Here is an 18105-nt window from a genome sequence, read left to right on the forward strand (position 1 = left end):
ATCCAATATGTTTTTTGCAGCTATCAAAACCCTTCCCAACAGATACCTGCCAAGAAACGTTAAACCAATCTATCTGCATTTCAATAAACTGAAGGCCATCCAAAACGTTCTTGAGTTCAGGTCGTCAGATCTACAATCAAGTAGAAGCGCAATGCTTGTTTCAAATCAAGCTCAGGTCATCCTGCCCAGTTCAAAGAAATCAAATGACTTATTGAAAAAAATTCTGCGTGCCCCATAATGACATTCTAGAATGCGCGAAATGTTCTGAAGTTCGGCTCGTAAGATCTACGCAACAACGGCCTCCAAAATGTTTTCTATAGCTGCTGTTTTCTGTATAGCTGTTTTCTATAGCTGATTTCTTTGATCTGGGCAAGATGACCTGAGCTTGATTTGAAACAAGCATTGCGCTTCTACTTGATTGTAGATCTGACGACCTGAACTCAAGGACGTTTTGGATGGCCTTTAGTGTATTGAAATGCAGATAGATTGGTTTAACGTTTCTTGGCAGGTATCTAAGGATCTGGTGGGAAAGGTTTTGATAGCTGCCGAAAACATTGTCAAGGCCGTTGTTGCGCAGATCTTACAAGCCGAACTTCAGAACATTTCGCGCACTCTAGAATATGTCACAATGGGGCACGCAGAAAAGTTTCCTATAAGTCATTTGATATCTTTGAACTGAGTAGGAGGTACTCTGAGTATTTTTATGTGCACATCACCTTTCGCTTCTATGGTAGAATTCAAGACCTGAACTCACGGATATTTTGGATGAACTGGAATGCTCCAAAATAGTATATTCAACACATACAATAGATAACATAAATATATGTCCACAGATTTTTGTGATATTTTTCCCGAGCCTGTGACAAGCGCGGTGTCATCATCATCAATAGACATAGACCGCTGTCATCGTTAAAAAGTAGTATGAAAAAAAAAATTGTGCCCGGGGCATCCTGGCTACGATTTGGCGATGGGCTAAATAACAGCATGACAGTAGTCTGATTTTTCCCTCCTGACTGGCACAATTTGGTTTATTTCGTGATCAGATTTTAAGAAATATGACCACAACTCTTAGATCAGGAATATGGCTTTCAATATCGGTAATTACAGTAATCAGATAACTTTTGAAACGTTCAAAATCACTTCGACTTGATATATTTTATGTATCTACTTTATTTTATGACGCCAGAACTTTATTGCACTTGATTACTGAACAAATTTGGCCATCATAGCAAAAAATAAGGAAAAAACACAGACATTTTCAAAACTCATGAACGCGGGGAGGGGTCTAGAGGGGCGGCACCTAAGTCAAAAGAAAGCCCTACTAATCCCCTTTGAGAAAAGTCCGGGGTCATGAAATTTGGTCAACGCTTTACTGAGAACGAGTACTTCGAAGGAGGTGACTGTCGTCCCGGCCTTTTAAGGGTTAAAGAGGTCCAAATACTAAGAAAAAAGGTTAACTTGGGAAGGCTAGAGAGTCAACTGCATTTAAAGAATGATGGTTTAAATAATTTTGAGAAAACAGGCAATTTCCATAAGTATTAGAGAATCTAGTCATGCCAAGGATTATTGAGTTGAGTTTATATGTCAGACTCTGGAGAATTTTTGCGTTGAATATCCTGGAGGGTCTATCGAATGTGCGAATATTATGAATTTGTGATTTAGTTTAAGGCTCAAGACTCCATCACAATGTTTTGAAAATTAATGACTGTATCACTTGTTTGTAATAGTGATGCAATTGGCACGAAAAAGTGCAGCAGCGATAAATAAATGTTGTTTACATCTGAGGTGTGTGGAAATGGGGTGGTAAAAATATGCCAGCTGATGCATAATGTTGCCAGACTTGACGAACTGTTTATGTCATATCATAAGACATGTTCATGGTGTATCAAATTTATCAGTATTTACTGATTTAAAAAATTTATACACCTCTTGGAATGTAATAGAAGCTTACATAACATGTTTAAATATTTATTTTGGTTTTATTGTTCAATCCGACAAACAGCAATGATTTTTTCCAATAAATAAATCTGGCAACGGTGAAGAGATGATTATTCTCTTGTGTATGCACATCTTTGTTTGCGTGTTGGCTGGCGTATACGTTGTATTGCTCGAATTGAATGAAGTTGCATCGCGTAGATTTTGTACTCACCATTTCACTTATTGCGCTAGTGAATTTGAGTCTTCCGCATTTTATTGCATTCACAATACGGTCGTCAAATTTGTCTCTCACTTCGATTTTTGGAAAGCAGTTTTCGACAGTTTTTGGGCGTGAAGTGAATTAATTGGTAGTCAACATTGAAGAAAAACGTGAAACTTAGTTGGTGAATATGTTTTAGGAGTTATAAAATCAAGGAAACAATGGGAAAAAATCTAGTGAAAAATTAAGTGAATGTGTATGTGTTTGATCCTAACGTTTGAACATTAGTATGCGTTCGATGAACATACGAATATCGGCCTAGGAAAAACGCAGTTTCAGCGTTTTTCCAGCAATTCCTCAGTAATGGCTAGTTTTGATCAGTGAAAAATTAATATGGAAATGCCATGAATATATTATGATGGAGGGTAAGTCTGTAAATAGCCCCAAAATATTGAATTTAGTTCAAAACTTTATTAGTATTAGTGCGGATTCCAATAAAATCATCGTCATTGTCGGATTGATTACGGTTTATAGAGCCTTAAGACAATAATCTGAATCGGAAGGATCTGAGTCTGCTCTAGCATCTGAAAAAAAAAACAACTGGGATATCAGAAAATGTGATAAATAAACATCCTTCAATCAGCAAAGATCTAAAAATCTGAATATGTAATCAGGAAAACGACTGAAACATTCGAAGATTGAAATAGACAATTTCACTGTTTTCATCCAGTGCTTTTTCAGACTGAACAAAAGTCAACGGACAATACCCAGTAGAATGAAGAATATTTCTGTTATCGAAGAGCTTCCATGACTGAAGCGGGAATCGAACCCTCATCTCATAATACACAATATACACTGAAATCGGTTTTTACGTGGGGGAGGCGTTCCGTTTAAATCAAAACTGCGTAAATCTCAATGTCTTCACAAAAATAACGATTTACTCGAAAATCAAATTTCTACGGCTTCCTCGTGTTTCCGGGGCCGAAAAATCGTGTAAAAATAGTCGCGTGAAAACGATTCGTGTTAAAAAGTTTGCGGAGTTTCTAAAATCCATTCGAAAGAATACAAAGTTCTTTCTTATTCAACTTTTAGTTACTACTTCTTGAAATCTAAGAGTTTTACCGAACCTTTCTCAAGAAGCCTACAGTGATAATTAAAATGCGCTGCAGCTTTTAGGATTGGTATTAGTTATCCTTCCCCTTCCTCAGCATGCGCAAGGACGTGGCCAGGACAGATCTCGACTATTGGAGAATGCATTGCTTCCATCTAAGAGTTAGTGATTAGTCCCAAATCAATATCTGTGGTAACGGATGAAAGTGATGCTACTCTCATTGCAATAGTCTTGACTTGTACCACCTACGAATTTGTGCGAACTGTTCAATGCTAATGCTAATGCTAACTGTGGAAGTACATCTAGAACACTAAGTTGGGAGTTGGATATTAGCTAATTCCCACAAGCAATAAGTTTGCAAAAACCCAAGAAGAACAAGAATCAAAAAACAACCCCACCAAATATGTGATATCGTACTCTATTCAAATTCAGCATAAATGGCGTAATATTATTTTATTGATAACATGCACGTGCATCGTTTAACAGTTACATATTTGTTTACGGATATTCTCGATATTCGAGAACTAAGTGCGCACCACTTTTAACACATTAATATCAATGTTGCATTCAATCTTCACATTTTACAACAAGAAGGTAATGCATAAAAAAAAGTGACGATGGTCTGACGATTCACTGGAGATTCCCATACGGCTTTGCTTGGGGAGGGGAAGATTTATTTTAGTGCGCTTGCTTGTAGCAGTAATGAGTAGGATTAAACATCAAAGGCAGAACCGCTCGCCTTTTCTGTTTCTTTGTTAAGCGTAACAGGAGAGAGTGCTTCAGTAGTTTGCCTTGTGAGACAGAAGCAACTGTGGGCAACGATTAAAGAGGCTCAAAACTGCCAGCGATGCGATTTACTCGCCTGTAGCCTTCTTCGCATGCCAGCTGAGATAATTCGCTTGAGTGGCAGCTTCATACTCTTGTACGAGCGCATCTACCACGTCTCGGCTTTCATCGAATTCGCTGAGATCGTCTTTGAATTTGTCCTCACGTTTGAACTGATCCAGGAAAGCGCCTCGTTTGCAGAGTTTGTCATACTGATTGAGTGCCCGTTCGAACAGCGAACAGATGCTGGTGTGATTGGCAAGCATCAGGCCGGACACCCGATGGGTGCTCTGCACGTAAGGACTGCTCCGGGAGAGGGCCACCTGGATGCTGGCGGGTCCCCAGTTGATAAACTGTGCCAGCTTGCGCTCTCGAATACGTTGAATCGATTTGTGCACCTGAGTTGGGTTCACCTCCCCCTGAATGATGTTTAGGATCGATATGTAACGGTGGTGATTGGTCTTATCCGGCCCGGTGGAGACCATCATATTCTTTGGCTGAAGTAAGCGTCGCATCACATCAAGAACGGTGGTTTTCTGTACGCTGACAGTGTCCGTATCGGTGGCAAGAGGAGTGTACCCCGTCATGAGGAAGTGCAGCTGTGATGTAGGAATCAGTGGAGCAATCAGTTCGATCAAATTGTTGTTCATGTAGGAAGGATACCGGAGAGTTGTTGTGCTTACTGACATAATCGTTGACACCAGAGTATTGATTTGAGTAAAGCTCGGGTTCTCCAGGTGCAGCCGATCAGTTGCAATTCTATTCAGAGCAGTATTGTCCAGCACGACTACGCAATCAGCGCAACTCGTAAGTCGTTTCAAAGTCAACAGGCTGTTGTAGGGTTGAACGACCACATCACTAATCTCATCTTGGTTGGGGAAAACACTGTACGTCTGTACCAACTTTTTTGGGAAATGATCCGACAGGCGTTCCATGATATACGAACCCATACCGGAACCTGTCCCGCCAGCAATTGAGTGGCACAGCACAAATCCTTCCAAACTATCACTTCCATCGGCCTCCCGATCGATGATATCAAACACTTCTTCGTGCAATTTCTCGCCCTGACTGAATCCGGATGCCCAATTGTTTCCGGCACCACCTCCATCCTTTGATAAATATACGTTCTCCGGATTATATAGCTGAAATAACAAGAAAAAATAATACAAATTATTAGTTTGCACCAAAATGCTTGGTATAAACCAGTGTTGGTAAAATCATTCTGCAAACTCGTTTGCAAATTAGAATGAATACATCACGGTTGAGTTTTTCATGCCAAAGCGTATCGTTACACTCATTTGCTAATACAATATTTCACTCCAACAAAATGTCGTATAAAACCAATTTGAGGACAACTTTTTGTTAAGGCTCAAGACTCCATCACAATGTTTTGAAAATTAATGACTGTATCACTTGTTTGTAATAGTGATGCAATTGGCACGAAAAAGTGCAGCAGCGATAAATAAATGTTGTTTACATCTGAGGTGGGTGGAAATGGGGTGGTAAAAATATGCCAGCTGATGCATAATGTTGCCAGACTTGACGAATTGTTTATTTCATATCATAAGACATGTTCATGGTGTATCAAATTTATCGGTATTTACCGATTTAAAAAAATTTATACACCTCTTGGAATGTAATAGAAGCTTACATAACATGTTTAAATATTTATTTTTGGTTTTATTTTTCAATCCGACAAACAGCAATGATTTTTTCCAATAAATAAATCTGGCAACGGTGAAGAGATGATTATTCTCTTGTGTATGCACATCTTTGTTTGCGTGTTGGCTGGCGTATACGTTGTATTGCTCGAATTGAATGAAGTTGCATCGCGTAGATTTTGTACTCACCATTTCACTTATTGCGCTAGTGAATTTGAGTCTTCCGCATTTTATTGCATTCACAATACGGTCGTCAAATTTGTCTCTCACTTCGATTTTTGGAAAGCAGTTTTCGACAGTTTTAGGGCGTGAAGTGAATTAATTGGTAATCAACATTGAAGGAAAACGTGAAACTCAGTTGGTGAATATGTTTTAGAGTTATAAAATCAAAACAATGGGAAAAATCTAGTGAAAAATTAAGTGAATGTGTATGTGTTTGATCCTAACGTTTGAACATTAGTATGCGTTCGATGAACATACGAATATCGGCCTAGGAAAAACGCAGTTTCCAGCGTTTTTCCAGCAATTCCTCAGTAATGGCTAGTTTTGATCAGTGAAAAATTAATATGGAAATGCCATGAATATATTATGATGGAGGGTAAGTCTGTAAATAGCCCCAAAATATTGAATTTAGTTCAAAACTTTATTAGTATTAGTGCGGATTCCAATAAAATCATCGTCATTGTCGGATTGATTACGGTTTATAGAGCCTTAACAGTATCTTGCAGTATCCATTGGAGAACAGAAGAAACGATGATTCAAAGGGATGGTTCAATTATGTGCACAGGTACTGATTTGGGTGCGGTTCAACTCACGCTTGATTTGAATCCTCCATGAGTTTTGGGATTTTCCCAACACTGATATACTGAACGTCTAACGGTAGACGTATTCCCTAGCGTTAAGACATCGCAGACTGGCCGAGGCCCGGGGATATTTTGATAATAATAGACCAGAATATACTGTTAGGAAAAGTTTCTAATTTAGCCTTTGGAATGACTAAATCATCGGTACCACCCTTGTATCCATATTATCTTTACCTTAGCATACGGTGATGACATGATGGTATGGATAACCCTTGGTTCCAGATCCAGCAGCACCGCCCGGGGAATGTAATGATCGTCATCCGCTTGGTAGAAAAACACGTCCTTTCGATCGATGCCATCTGTGGCGAAATCTTGCAACACACCCGACGGGGAGATGCCGTGCTCCAAACAAAGCCGCTTCCAGAACTCGAACCCAACTAAAAGACGACAATCAGTTGTTTATTTCATCAAATTTCTAATCTAAATAGAACCAAAAACATAGGATTCAAAAGAATCCGGACAGATGATACTCACTCTGGTTACCGCACTGGCCCAGCTGTAAAGTGATGATTTCGCTGGGCATCTCGACGGACTAGATAATTTCCACAGCTTATTCCAACAGATAACGAAAAACTATAACACTAAAAAGTTATCAAATCTGGAGATTCTTTTTCTAAAACTTGCGCTAAAAAATGCGTGGAGTTCAACTTTTTTGAATTTATGTCGTTACATTGTTGACGTTACGGACTTTGACAACTGATCGGTGCTATATTTTACTTGGTCGTTTTTTTTTTGGAAACAGAGCAAGGTGTCGTTCATAAATTACCTCCATCGTTTTTCGGCATTTTCAACCCTCCTCACGCTTATAAATTATGATTAGCTAAAATTAGGTTTTTATTTCCCGCATAATAAAAAACAACATGTTATATGGTCAGAATCATTATTACGATGTAAGATATAGCTTCACAGTTTACGTTGCGGTTATCGAATACTTTTCGATCGATTAAACCATAACTGCTCGACAACATCACTAAATGTCAACATTTAACATGCTGTCTCTAAAATGTTCTTTATTTCCTGCATTATATGTCAACACTTTATCATACTGTTGAGCGAAAATTTTGCACGCGAAAACAGACGATTTTTTATGGTGACATAACTTAACAACCCATTCAACATATTGCTATTTGTCAAATAACCGTACCACAAACTGATAAAACTTTATATTTATGAGATTGTTCATTTATAGTTGTCAACAGTAAAGGATACTGTTGTCGACCGCACGGGAAAATATCCATGTACAGTTTGTAATTATGCGGGTTTACCTAAAATTAGGTATTGGACACTCAGCGAACTGGACTAGCGAAATTCATAACTGGCGCCTTATGAAGCTTCGACTGAATATTCCACCAACAGTGCTTTTCATACGCAGTTACCTTCACAAGTATTGGATAATGGCCGTAGAAAGAAATTACTACCGTTTGGTTTGACAGTGTAACAATGAATGAAAAGATTTATTTATTCTGCATTATACATGACTACTATGTGTCGTATACAATTGTTTTTAATCGCGGACCTTTTCAAATTTTCGGACGTGTTTATAAACTAAACTTGCTTCCACAACAATCGTTTTCAGAATGAATCGTTTCCTCGTTAAACCCTTGCGATTTTTTTTTCTTCTTCCGCTCAACCTTGCGTTTTCTTTTTTTGCGTTCTATAATTTTCTCGCGTTTCCGTGCATCCTCCTTTGTTACAACTTCCTAGACGTTACGCAACTTGCAATGCGTATGGGGTTTGTGTCAAAGATAACTGTTACACCGTAAAACATTTCGTCAATATGTAGTTGTATTCAATATTTTGTTAATACATATTCTTTTAGATATAATCATATATTTCCATTTAGATTTATGTTTTTAAATTCGGCTAAAGTTTATATGACCAATTAGAAAACTCAAAACCTTATTGTACAACATTAAAAGTGTTTCTATGAGTGGCTCGGTTTATCACCAAAATGGTTAAAGTACTGTAGTGTGTATTTAACTTAAATTGTTCGTGTGGAACATATGTTTAAGGCAACCTTGTATATACACATGTCGTCTCACATCCTGTTTTATTTTTTTGACAGCAGAATTTTGTTTTAGCATAAATTATGTTTTTGTTTATTTTAGATATTATTTTTCAGTATCCTTAGTTCCTACAATATGATCTTCCGGTTTGGTTGCTAGTTTACAACACTCCTCCTCAAACGAATCCGGTTTGATTCCTATATCTCTTCGTAACTTCTCCAATCTAACACGTTGTAATGGCTTCGTTAATATATCTGCCAACATATCTTCAGTAGGGCAGTATTCTAACTGGATGATGCGTTGCTCTTGTAAATCACGGACGAAAAAATGTCTTGTTTCAATATGCTTAGTTCTTCGTTCTATTCGTTCGCTATTGACCATCTTGATACAACTTTGGTTGTCTTCCTGAACTACAACTGGATAATCAACTCTTTCTCCTATTTCTTCAATGATACGTTTGATCCAGATGAGCTCTTGACATCCTTCAGCTAATGCTACGAACTCGGCTTCGGTGGAGCTCAGCGAAACACAGGATTGTTTTCTGGCACCCCAAGCAATTATTCCACCTCCGAAACAGATGAGATGACCAGAGTTGGATTTCCGATCCCGACAATCTCCTGCCCAGTCTGCATCCACGTACATCGACAGTTTGGCAGCATTAGTTGATCCAAGATGCAGCTTACAGTTGCTGGTGAATTGAAGATATCTTAAAACTCGTTTCGCTTCCGTCTAGTCTTGTTGTGTAGGACAGCTTGATTTTTGAGCAAGAATTGAAACGCTTATTGAAATATCTGGTCTAGTATGAACAGCTACGTACAAGAGACCGCCAATCAAACTAAGATATTGATGATTATTCTCCAACTTGATCTCCTCCTTCTTTTGTAGGTAGCCAACGTCCAGCGGAATTTTTGACGGTTTTGCTTTATCCATGTTGAAACGCTCGGCTAATTTTCGTATATATGCTTCTTGATTCAGCTTGAAACCGCTTTCGGATCGTTCCACTTCAATACCCAAAAAATGATGTAAATCACCTAGATTTTTGACGACAAAGTTCTCCTTCAGTGCAGCAAAAATGTTTTCAAATCCTTGATCAGACGGCGTTACTATAACCATATCATCAACGTAAATTAGTATATATTCAAACACTCCATTGCGTTTGCGTATGTATAGGCAAGGGTCAGCTTTAGACTGTATAAATCCTAATGATTTGAACACCGAATCTATTTTACGGTTCCAAACACGTGCAGATTGTTTCAGGCCGTATAAGCTTCTTTTCAATCGACAAACCATTCTAGCATCCTCAGAAACGTATCCTTCTGGTTGCCGCATGTAAATGACTTCCTCTAATTGACCATTTAGGTATGCCGTCTTGACATCAACGTGCTTCACTTTCAGATTCCGCTGGCAGGCCACGGTGAGTAAGGTTCGAAACGTGACTTGTTTCGCTACCGGAGCGAAAACCTCATCGTAGTCTGTGCCGTACTTCTGCGTGAATCCTTGTGCGACGATGCGTGCCTTATGTCTAACAACATTGCCTTTCTCATCGAGCTTCTTCTTGAACAACCACTTACAGCCGATCGCCTTTTTGCCATATGGTAGCCCTACAATCTCCCATGTATTGTTCTCGATCAATGCTTGATATTCCTCATCCATAGCATTCTTCCACAAACTCGAATCTTTGCTTTTGAGTGCTTCGGTTACAGTACGAGGATCAGTTGTTGCACTTCCCTTCATACTTGCTTTCAACTCCTGGTGAATATGGTCCTCAGGTACGGAATTTTGCCTAGCTATGCTTGAACTTCTAGGAGTTGATTTTTGGTGTTCAACTGTAATTGTATGATACGGAAACCCACCTTTTTTTAAGTATATAATTTTTCAACTTGCCTGGTATTGCGCGCTCCCTACCGCTGCGCCTCGACACCTGTGACACGGGTGTATTAGAGTTTTGTTGTGGATGTCACGTTATGAATCGCTGTAAGCTTCATCTTAACTACCTTCAACTTGCGAGTAGTATTGGGAAAAATCTGTTTCATTTTCTGGATCTGAATCAACATTTTCATTTACTGCTGGTACTTCATCAAGGTTTACATCTGGCTCAACGTTTTCGATAGTATCAGGCTCTGTAACAGATAATTCGAAATCTAGACTAACAAACGTACGTGTCTTTGCTTGCTCGTGCGCCTGAACTTCGATATTTGAATCATTTGAATACATCGGCTCTTGAATGAAAATAACATCACGACTTTTGAAAATCTTTCTGGTTTTCGTATTGTACAATCGGTATGCCTTTGTTTCTTCTTCGAAACCAACCAGCACAGCTTCCTGAGATTTCGCATCCCACTTCCTTCTTTGCTGCTTCGGAACGTGCGCCATCACTTTGGCTCCGAAGGTCCGCACACGAGAAAGATCTGGCTTACGACCACTCCAGGCTTCTTCTGGTGTTAAATCGTGCCCCTTGCTTGGTGAACGGTTTATAAGATACGTCGCTGCTGCCACCGCTTCAGCCCAAAAATGCTTCGGTAGCTTCGCCTCGAACAATAAACATCGTGCTCGTTCAACAATGGTGCGGTTCACCCTTTCAGCCAACCCGTTTTGCTCCGGGGTATAATCAGTAGAAGTTTGATGTCGTATGCCATGTTCTTGCAGTCGCTTCTTAAGATTCTTGTTAATGAATTCTTTTCCATTATCCGACCGTAAAATTTTAATTTTCTGTCCCGTCTGACGCTCCGCCATACATTGGAACTGATTAAACGCACGCAAGATGTCTTCGCCGGATTTAGATGCCAGGAAATATACAAAAATTCTTCTAGTTTTATCATCAGTGAAGGAAAGGTAATACCTGCTTCCACCTAGTGACGGTACTTCCATTGGGCCACAGACATCCGAATGTACAACTTCTAGTATATCAGTGGCGCGACTTCCTTGCTTCGGAAATGAAAAACGATGTTGCTTACCCATGGCGCATATAATACAATTTCCGCTTGTCGATTCGTTGAAATTTATTCCAGTAGCTAACCCATTTTTCAACTGCTTCAAGCTATTCACGTTTAGATGCCCCATCCTTCTATGCCAAGTATTGAGATCATTGGTGTAGCATGACAAGGATTTTGCTTGAGCTTTTCCGCTTTCGTCAAACCAGAAAAGACCTTTAACTTTATCATGCGTTCCGGTTGCTATCAAATTATCAGAAGGATCAATGACCTTCACTCCTTCACGATGGAACAGCACCTTGTGGTCTCTCGATACGATTTGGCTAACGGATAGTAAGTTGTTGGACATACCAGGAATGTATTTGACCTTGTTGACTTCTATGGGGCACCATTCGGGCCACATTTAGCTTCAAGCTTCACTCCCCCTTCCGCCTTACTGTTCATCACAGCCTGATCAGCAGCAACTACTGCACCGCTAGCTTCCTGTGGATTTAGAAGTAGTTCACGGTTCTTCGTAAAGTGATCCGAGGCCCCAGAGTCGAATACCCAACGGTCATTATCACCACCTCGATTGGCAGCTAATACAGTACAGAACGCGGAACTAGTTTTTGTCGGACATTGTCTTGCAATGTGTCCGAATTTACCACAAAACTTGCATTTCGGTCCTTTTCCTTTTTTCGTATGTTCCGCAGATCTCGCTTCGATTCTAACATCTTGCTTCTGCTTGTTCGGAAATACCTTCCTTCCCACAAACGCTGTCTTTTCACTACTTGTGTTGACTTCTTGAAGTAATTTCGTTTTAATACAATCGCCAGTAATCTTCGTTCCAGAATTCTCAATCGCCATTATCATTGGTCGGTAATCGTCCGGGAGTCCTGCGAGAAGCAGTGTTCCCACCCACTCTTCGGTGATCTCGAATCCGACGCCCCTTAGTTGATGAGCAGTAGACACGATCTGAGTTACGTACGTCTCCATGGAATCACAATGGTTGAGGTTAGTTGTAATCAGCTTCCTCAGGAGTCCGACTCGCCGTGTAAGCCCGTTGTCTTCAAACGCTGCTTCTAGCTTCGCCCAGACTTCCCTAGCAGACTTCGCCTCTTTCACGTGAACGTAGTTGATCGGGTCCAGCAAAAGAATTATCTTCGCACGAGCACGACGGTCCTTTGCCGCATTGATTTCTGGATAGGTTCCATCAGCTTTAGGAGTTGGTTTCACCACCTCCCACAATTCTTCTAGTTCCAGGAATGTTTCAACCGCAAATTTCCAGGTCGTCCAGTTATCTCGTCCAACCAGTCGTTCAATCGATGGAAGATTTGATAAATGTTGTACTGGATGCGTTGATTGCGGGGACTGTGCTATGTTTCCGGCTTCGGGAGTTGTCATCTTGACAGTTTGAAAATTCTGTTTTCAATTAAATCTATCTCTGGGCCCAAAACCTATTGGATAATGGCCGTAGAAAGAAATTACTACCGTTTGGTTTGACAGTGTAACAATGAATGAAAAGATTTATTTATTCTGCATTATACATGACTACTATGATCTTCCGGTTTGGTTGCTAGTTTACAACAACAAGTCTTCAAGCGTCGATGGGTGTGTGGTCTACATACCGGCCTCCCGATCCCGACGTCCGTGGTTCGAACCCAGTCTGCCGAACTTTACTTTTTTTTAATGTAAATCATCATTCATAAGGCAACATATTGAAATTCATACCGATTCCTTGTGGCAAATTTTCATAAGGTGTTTGATTGGAAACCATACGTCCAGTTTCCTCAGTGGATGCTTACTACAAATCAAGACAAAATTTTCAAAACGACTTATCTGCTTTTGTAAACAAAGATTCAAACGACGATTTGACGAATCTGATAGCTCTCCCACGCAAACCAACACAGGTAGAGGAAACCCCAAGGGGTGGGTCGCTGAGCACAATTCAAATTGTGTAAATTTAAATTTTTGTGCCACAGTGTGCCGCAATGTGCCACATTTCGTGATTGACAAAAGTACTGATAAAACGACAAAGTTCGGCAGCACTGTTCAAACATAAACATTAGACTTCTGTCAAACTGAAGAAATAGAGGAAATTCCAGCTTTCACCGATTAACCGTAGTGGAAGAGGCAAATCGGGACTGATTTGTGATTTGGGCGTAACTTATTTGGAAAACAAACATTGCTTCATGGATTCCGGAGAATGCAAGCGTTTTCAACCCAAACTAATTCCCTTATCTGGTAGAGGAAAGCTTAATCTGTCGGATCCATACCGTGGTTTCCTCATGAAATGCTTGTTTTAGCAGGAATTCGCCTTCCAACGTTTGTTTACAAAATAAGTTACGCCCAAATCGCAAAGCGGTCCCGAAATATTCTTATCGTTCGAAAGACGCTTCAAAATTATATTAATGTCTTTTGGGAATCTGCGGAAATAAATTCATCATGAACTGTAATATTGCAAGTGGTTGAGCTAGCGCCTCCTCGCACCATATTAATGGACCAAATTTAAGACAGAACATCTTCCTGGCTGATGGTGATAATTTTATTCAGCAACGGCCGGCATAATCCTTTGTATTTGCAACTATTTACACTTCCTTCGCGTGTGAAACTCATCAAATGGACTAACTTATTTATCAGGGAACTTCATGCTCGTTCATTTTCATAAAACGAACGGAAGTTTTTCAAGGATTTTAGATTTTCCGATCAGAACCTTTGCTTTGGAAATAAATCTTGAAATAAATACATATACCCTCGCATATACCTGAGTGAAATATGACGGATGAGATTACAGAGAAAAGAGAAGATAAATATGCAAATGGCTTTCCACCGCTTTTCAAACACTCAAAGAAACACAACACAAATCCCTAAAACAATCATTTCTTTTCTATGATTAAAGATCCTCGCTTGCTAACCAGTCGAATCCTTCCGCTCACGCAAACTCACACCACCAACAGATATATAATCTATAGATTATGAGATGATTTTTATAGGGTCGATGGTCGATTGCTTTGATATCAGATCATAATTCACGTGCCATCAGTCTCAATAACTTGACGCTTGCATTCCTGTTCGCATAAAAACAAACGATTCGCTCTGAAAAACACAGCTGTTCATGTCTATAAAGAAACAAGAATGTATGGAATATTTATACAATGGGATGTTTACTTTACATGTTTGGAAAAGGCGGGAGAATAATGACAAGTGGCAAGGTTGCCGATTTCTGACATTCACCCAATGTCAATTTCGAAAGTGTGCCACGCTGTGCCACAATTTGTGAATTAATTGTTCCTTGTTGGTGAACAGTGTTCCTACGCATGGCAAAAAAGTGTGCTTGGAACATTGTGCTCAGCGTCCCGCCCCTTGGGGGTGGGGGTCTCTCGAAATTTTGTTACGCGTAACAATCGAAAAAAATATTTATTAATATATTTTTGAAAAATCTTTAAAATCTTTAAAATTGCATGAAAAACATAAAAAAAAATTAGGGTAACTGTCCTATTTTGGACCCCTAGAGGAAGTGCATCCCAATATATGCTTAAATGTATCTATTGAAATACAGGTTCGATATTGGTGGAAATGACACCATTGCAAAGATGAAAGTCTTATTTATGAAATAAAAATTCAAAATGAGCTTCAGTTATTGATAAATCAGTGAAATTTTCCATTTTCTGAAATGAAAATATTCTTCGTTTTGGACAGTGCAACATATTTTGGACCCTCAAATGTACACTCAAACCAAACTGCTGATATATTCTATGTGCGCAAAGCTCATAGATTATAAAATAATGGAAGAATTTCAATTCTATGTGCGGCTAACAAAACTTATGAATTTTATTTATAAGGCTTATTATGTATAAAATAAATTAGACGTGTATAGACATGAGAAACATGCGCAACCCCACATTTTTTAATTGACGCAAAGTAAACAATTTTCAGGCGCGAGCTTAAGCGGGAACGATACAGTCTTGAAGAAAACCAATTCTCAGCCGCAGTAACAAACACAATTAGGGATTATGGAATACTGGTGAAAGTACTCAAGGTAATTGATTATATTACCACATATTACTATATGTTTAGTTATTACATCCCTTATTCAGGTTTTCATAATTGTGTTACAGGCAGAATTATCGGCAGCGATAAACTTGTTCATCAATTGGACTTATGCGAAAACTCGGCAGCTCCACTTTTGACCTTGATAGTCTGATAGAAAGTAGTCGTAGTTTTTAAAGATCATATTTTTGTAAACCAAAAACATTTATACACTTAATATTGTAGGATGGCATAATTCAAATACATGGGAAACTAAGGAAGAGGAACTGAGTCGAGAAGGGCCAATCATTTTTGCCACCGTAGCCAGCAGCAGGATAGGATTACGTTTGAACCACTGAGACGACCGTCGTACATCAAACGACTCTTCCGTGCCGTCGGTCATTCACCGAATGATGAATAATTCGTTCGATCCCGAATTATGATTGCAGAGATATTGGTGATTGTCGATTGTTGGGGAGAGGGGGCATTGGCACGGATGATCCGTCAGATGTACGACAAGGACGTGCATCCCAAAAAACATTGGAGGTGATTAAAGCGCTTATATGACCAAATATAGTCTTCTTCAACTAAAAAACTAGCTTATTCAGCTAAAATTGTTTTTTGAGTACCAAGCTGTCAAATCGTATGGATTTTCCTTCTTTGACATCTATCTCCCCTATCCTCGCCAGCAAAAGATGTTCCGAACAGCGACAATCTTTATCTAGTAACTAAAATATCTTTTACCCTGGTCAATTGAGCCGAAGCCAAGTCTTATCTTTTGATTAGCATGCATCAATGAGAAGATTCCTGCGTTTTAAATTCACAATTTCGACAAAAACTTATTGTGTACGTTCTGAGAGTTTCAGTGATGTATACTTTAAAGCGTAACGCATTGTAACGCTCGCCTTCTTGAACAAACTAATTTCCTCGAAATTTCATCTAAATATCGCTTTTTCGCACGGGAAACCAGTGAAACCGATGCTGAACAATATTAATTCCCTGAAGCCAATGGGGGAATTAGCAGCGGCATTGTTTTTAGTTCAGAAATCAGCAAAATGTCGCCAGGAGGGTCCAAAATGTGTAGGGGTCCAAATCAAGTTGGTTACCCTATTGTGTCGTGCTTCAAATTGTACCAAAATTCAGATTTTTCCCAAATAAACAGCATTTGTTACGCGTTACGCATAGGGGTGGGGTAGGGATCCTATAATAAGAGATATGCAAATACTTTTCCAGACGATTTAGCAACGCTGTTACTTTTGTTAGCAAACGCTTCCAGCACTTGCCGCAGCGCAAAATGTTGAAGCTTGTATATGACTTTGCATTTGATAACAATTTGGAATATGTTTGTCTGTCCACTAACAGTGTTTAAATAAGCATTATCACTAAAATAAAAGTGCAATACAAGTAGGCGAAACACGATACATAAACTAGATTACTTCTACTCGTGAAAGTAAAACAAATTGTTTTTTCAATGAAACTTTTTTAAAAATCTATCTTAATACCTTTCAACCTCGTCTCAATCTGCAACAATAACATCGTTCATTTGGCTCACGTTTTGACAGTTCTCAATGCTCGATTGGCTTACAATGGCCGCTTTCGCATATCTCTCATTATAGGATCCCTAGGGTGGGGGTACTTCTGAAAAGTGTTATGGCTCCGTCAGACGTTGCAAGCAAATCACTCGTGCGAGTGAATGATTTCTGAGAGCACTCGCAATTGTAGTCACACGTAGCAGCTTTTACTTTAAGCAAATGACAGATTTACTCTCATACAAATATAAACAAAAACGTAAAACTTGCTTTTTGGGCCACAAAATCTAATTTCATTCCTATTTTTGCAGTGCAACACTGCCACCTAAAAACGTTATCACTTTTGAGAGCGAAAAATTTGCTAGTGCTGCACTAGCAAGCGCAATTTCGTTTCTGCGAGTTGAACATTTTTAACGCTTAGCAGTCACACATTGCAAGCGAGCGTTTGCTTACGAGTTGTCATTTGTTTGCATGCAGTCACTTTCAGTGTAGTCAGACAGGCAAATTTTTGACAGTTGTCACTTTCTGCGAGCAAAATACTCGTTGCGAGTGATTTGCTTGCAACGTCTGAGGGCACCTTTACAGATTGTTACGAGGGGGTGAGGTTTTTTTTAAAAAAATAACGCTTTTCGCGTTACGTAATATTTGAACAGGCCCTTATGTATTTAATTAAAATTAAATTAAATTAAATTAAATTAAATAAAATTAAATTCTTGCTTAACTTTTCAAAAGGACCTAAGTAACATTTTTTTCATGATTTAATTTGAATAGCGCAATCAACAGAACAACATGAAAGCTATTGATTGCAGTACACAAATAATTTCATGAAAAAAATGTTACTTACCCGCATAATAAAAAACAACATGTTATATGGTCAGAATCATTATTACAATGTCAGATATAGCTTCACAGTTTACGTTGCGGTTATCGAATACTTTTCGATCGATTCAACCATAACTGCTCGACAACATCACTAAATGTCAACATATAACATGCTGTCTCTAAAATGTTCTTTATTTCCTGCATTATATGTCA

At 39.1% G+C, this 18105-nt stretch overlaps 1 protein-coding gene across 1 annotated transcript; it reads right to left on the reverse strand.

The window, feature by feature from the left end:
* Positions 1 to 3684: 3684 nt before the first annotated feature.
* Positions 3685 to 7280, reverse strand: LOC134216933 (tubulin gamma-1 chain). The gene is made up of 3 exons (XM_062695697.1): positions 7072 to 7280; positions 6772 to 6974; positions 3685 to 5215 (listed from the first exon to the last, which is right to left on the reverse strand). The coding sequence occupies exons 1-3, from the start codon at positions 7118 to 7120 to the stop codon at positions 4103 to 4105; spliced, it is 1365 nt and encodes a 454-aa protein (XP_062551681.1). The 5' UTR covers positions 7121 to 7280; the 3' UTR covers positions 3685 to 4102.
* Between the last annotated feature and the right edge of the window lie 10825 nt (positions 7281 to 18105).

This window comes from Armigeres subalbatus, chromosome 2 (genome assembly GCF_024139115.2).
Source record: "Armigeres subalbatus isolate Guangzhou_Male chromosome 2, GZ_Asu_2, whole genome shotgun sequence".
In the NCBI taxonomy this organism is placed as follows: Eukaryota; Metazoa; Arthropoda; class Insecta; order Diptera; family Culicidae; genus Armigeres; species Armigeres subalbatus.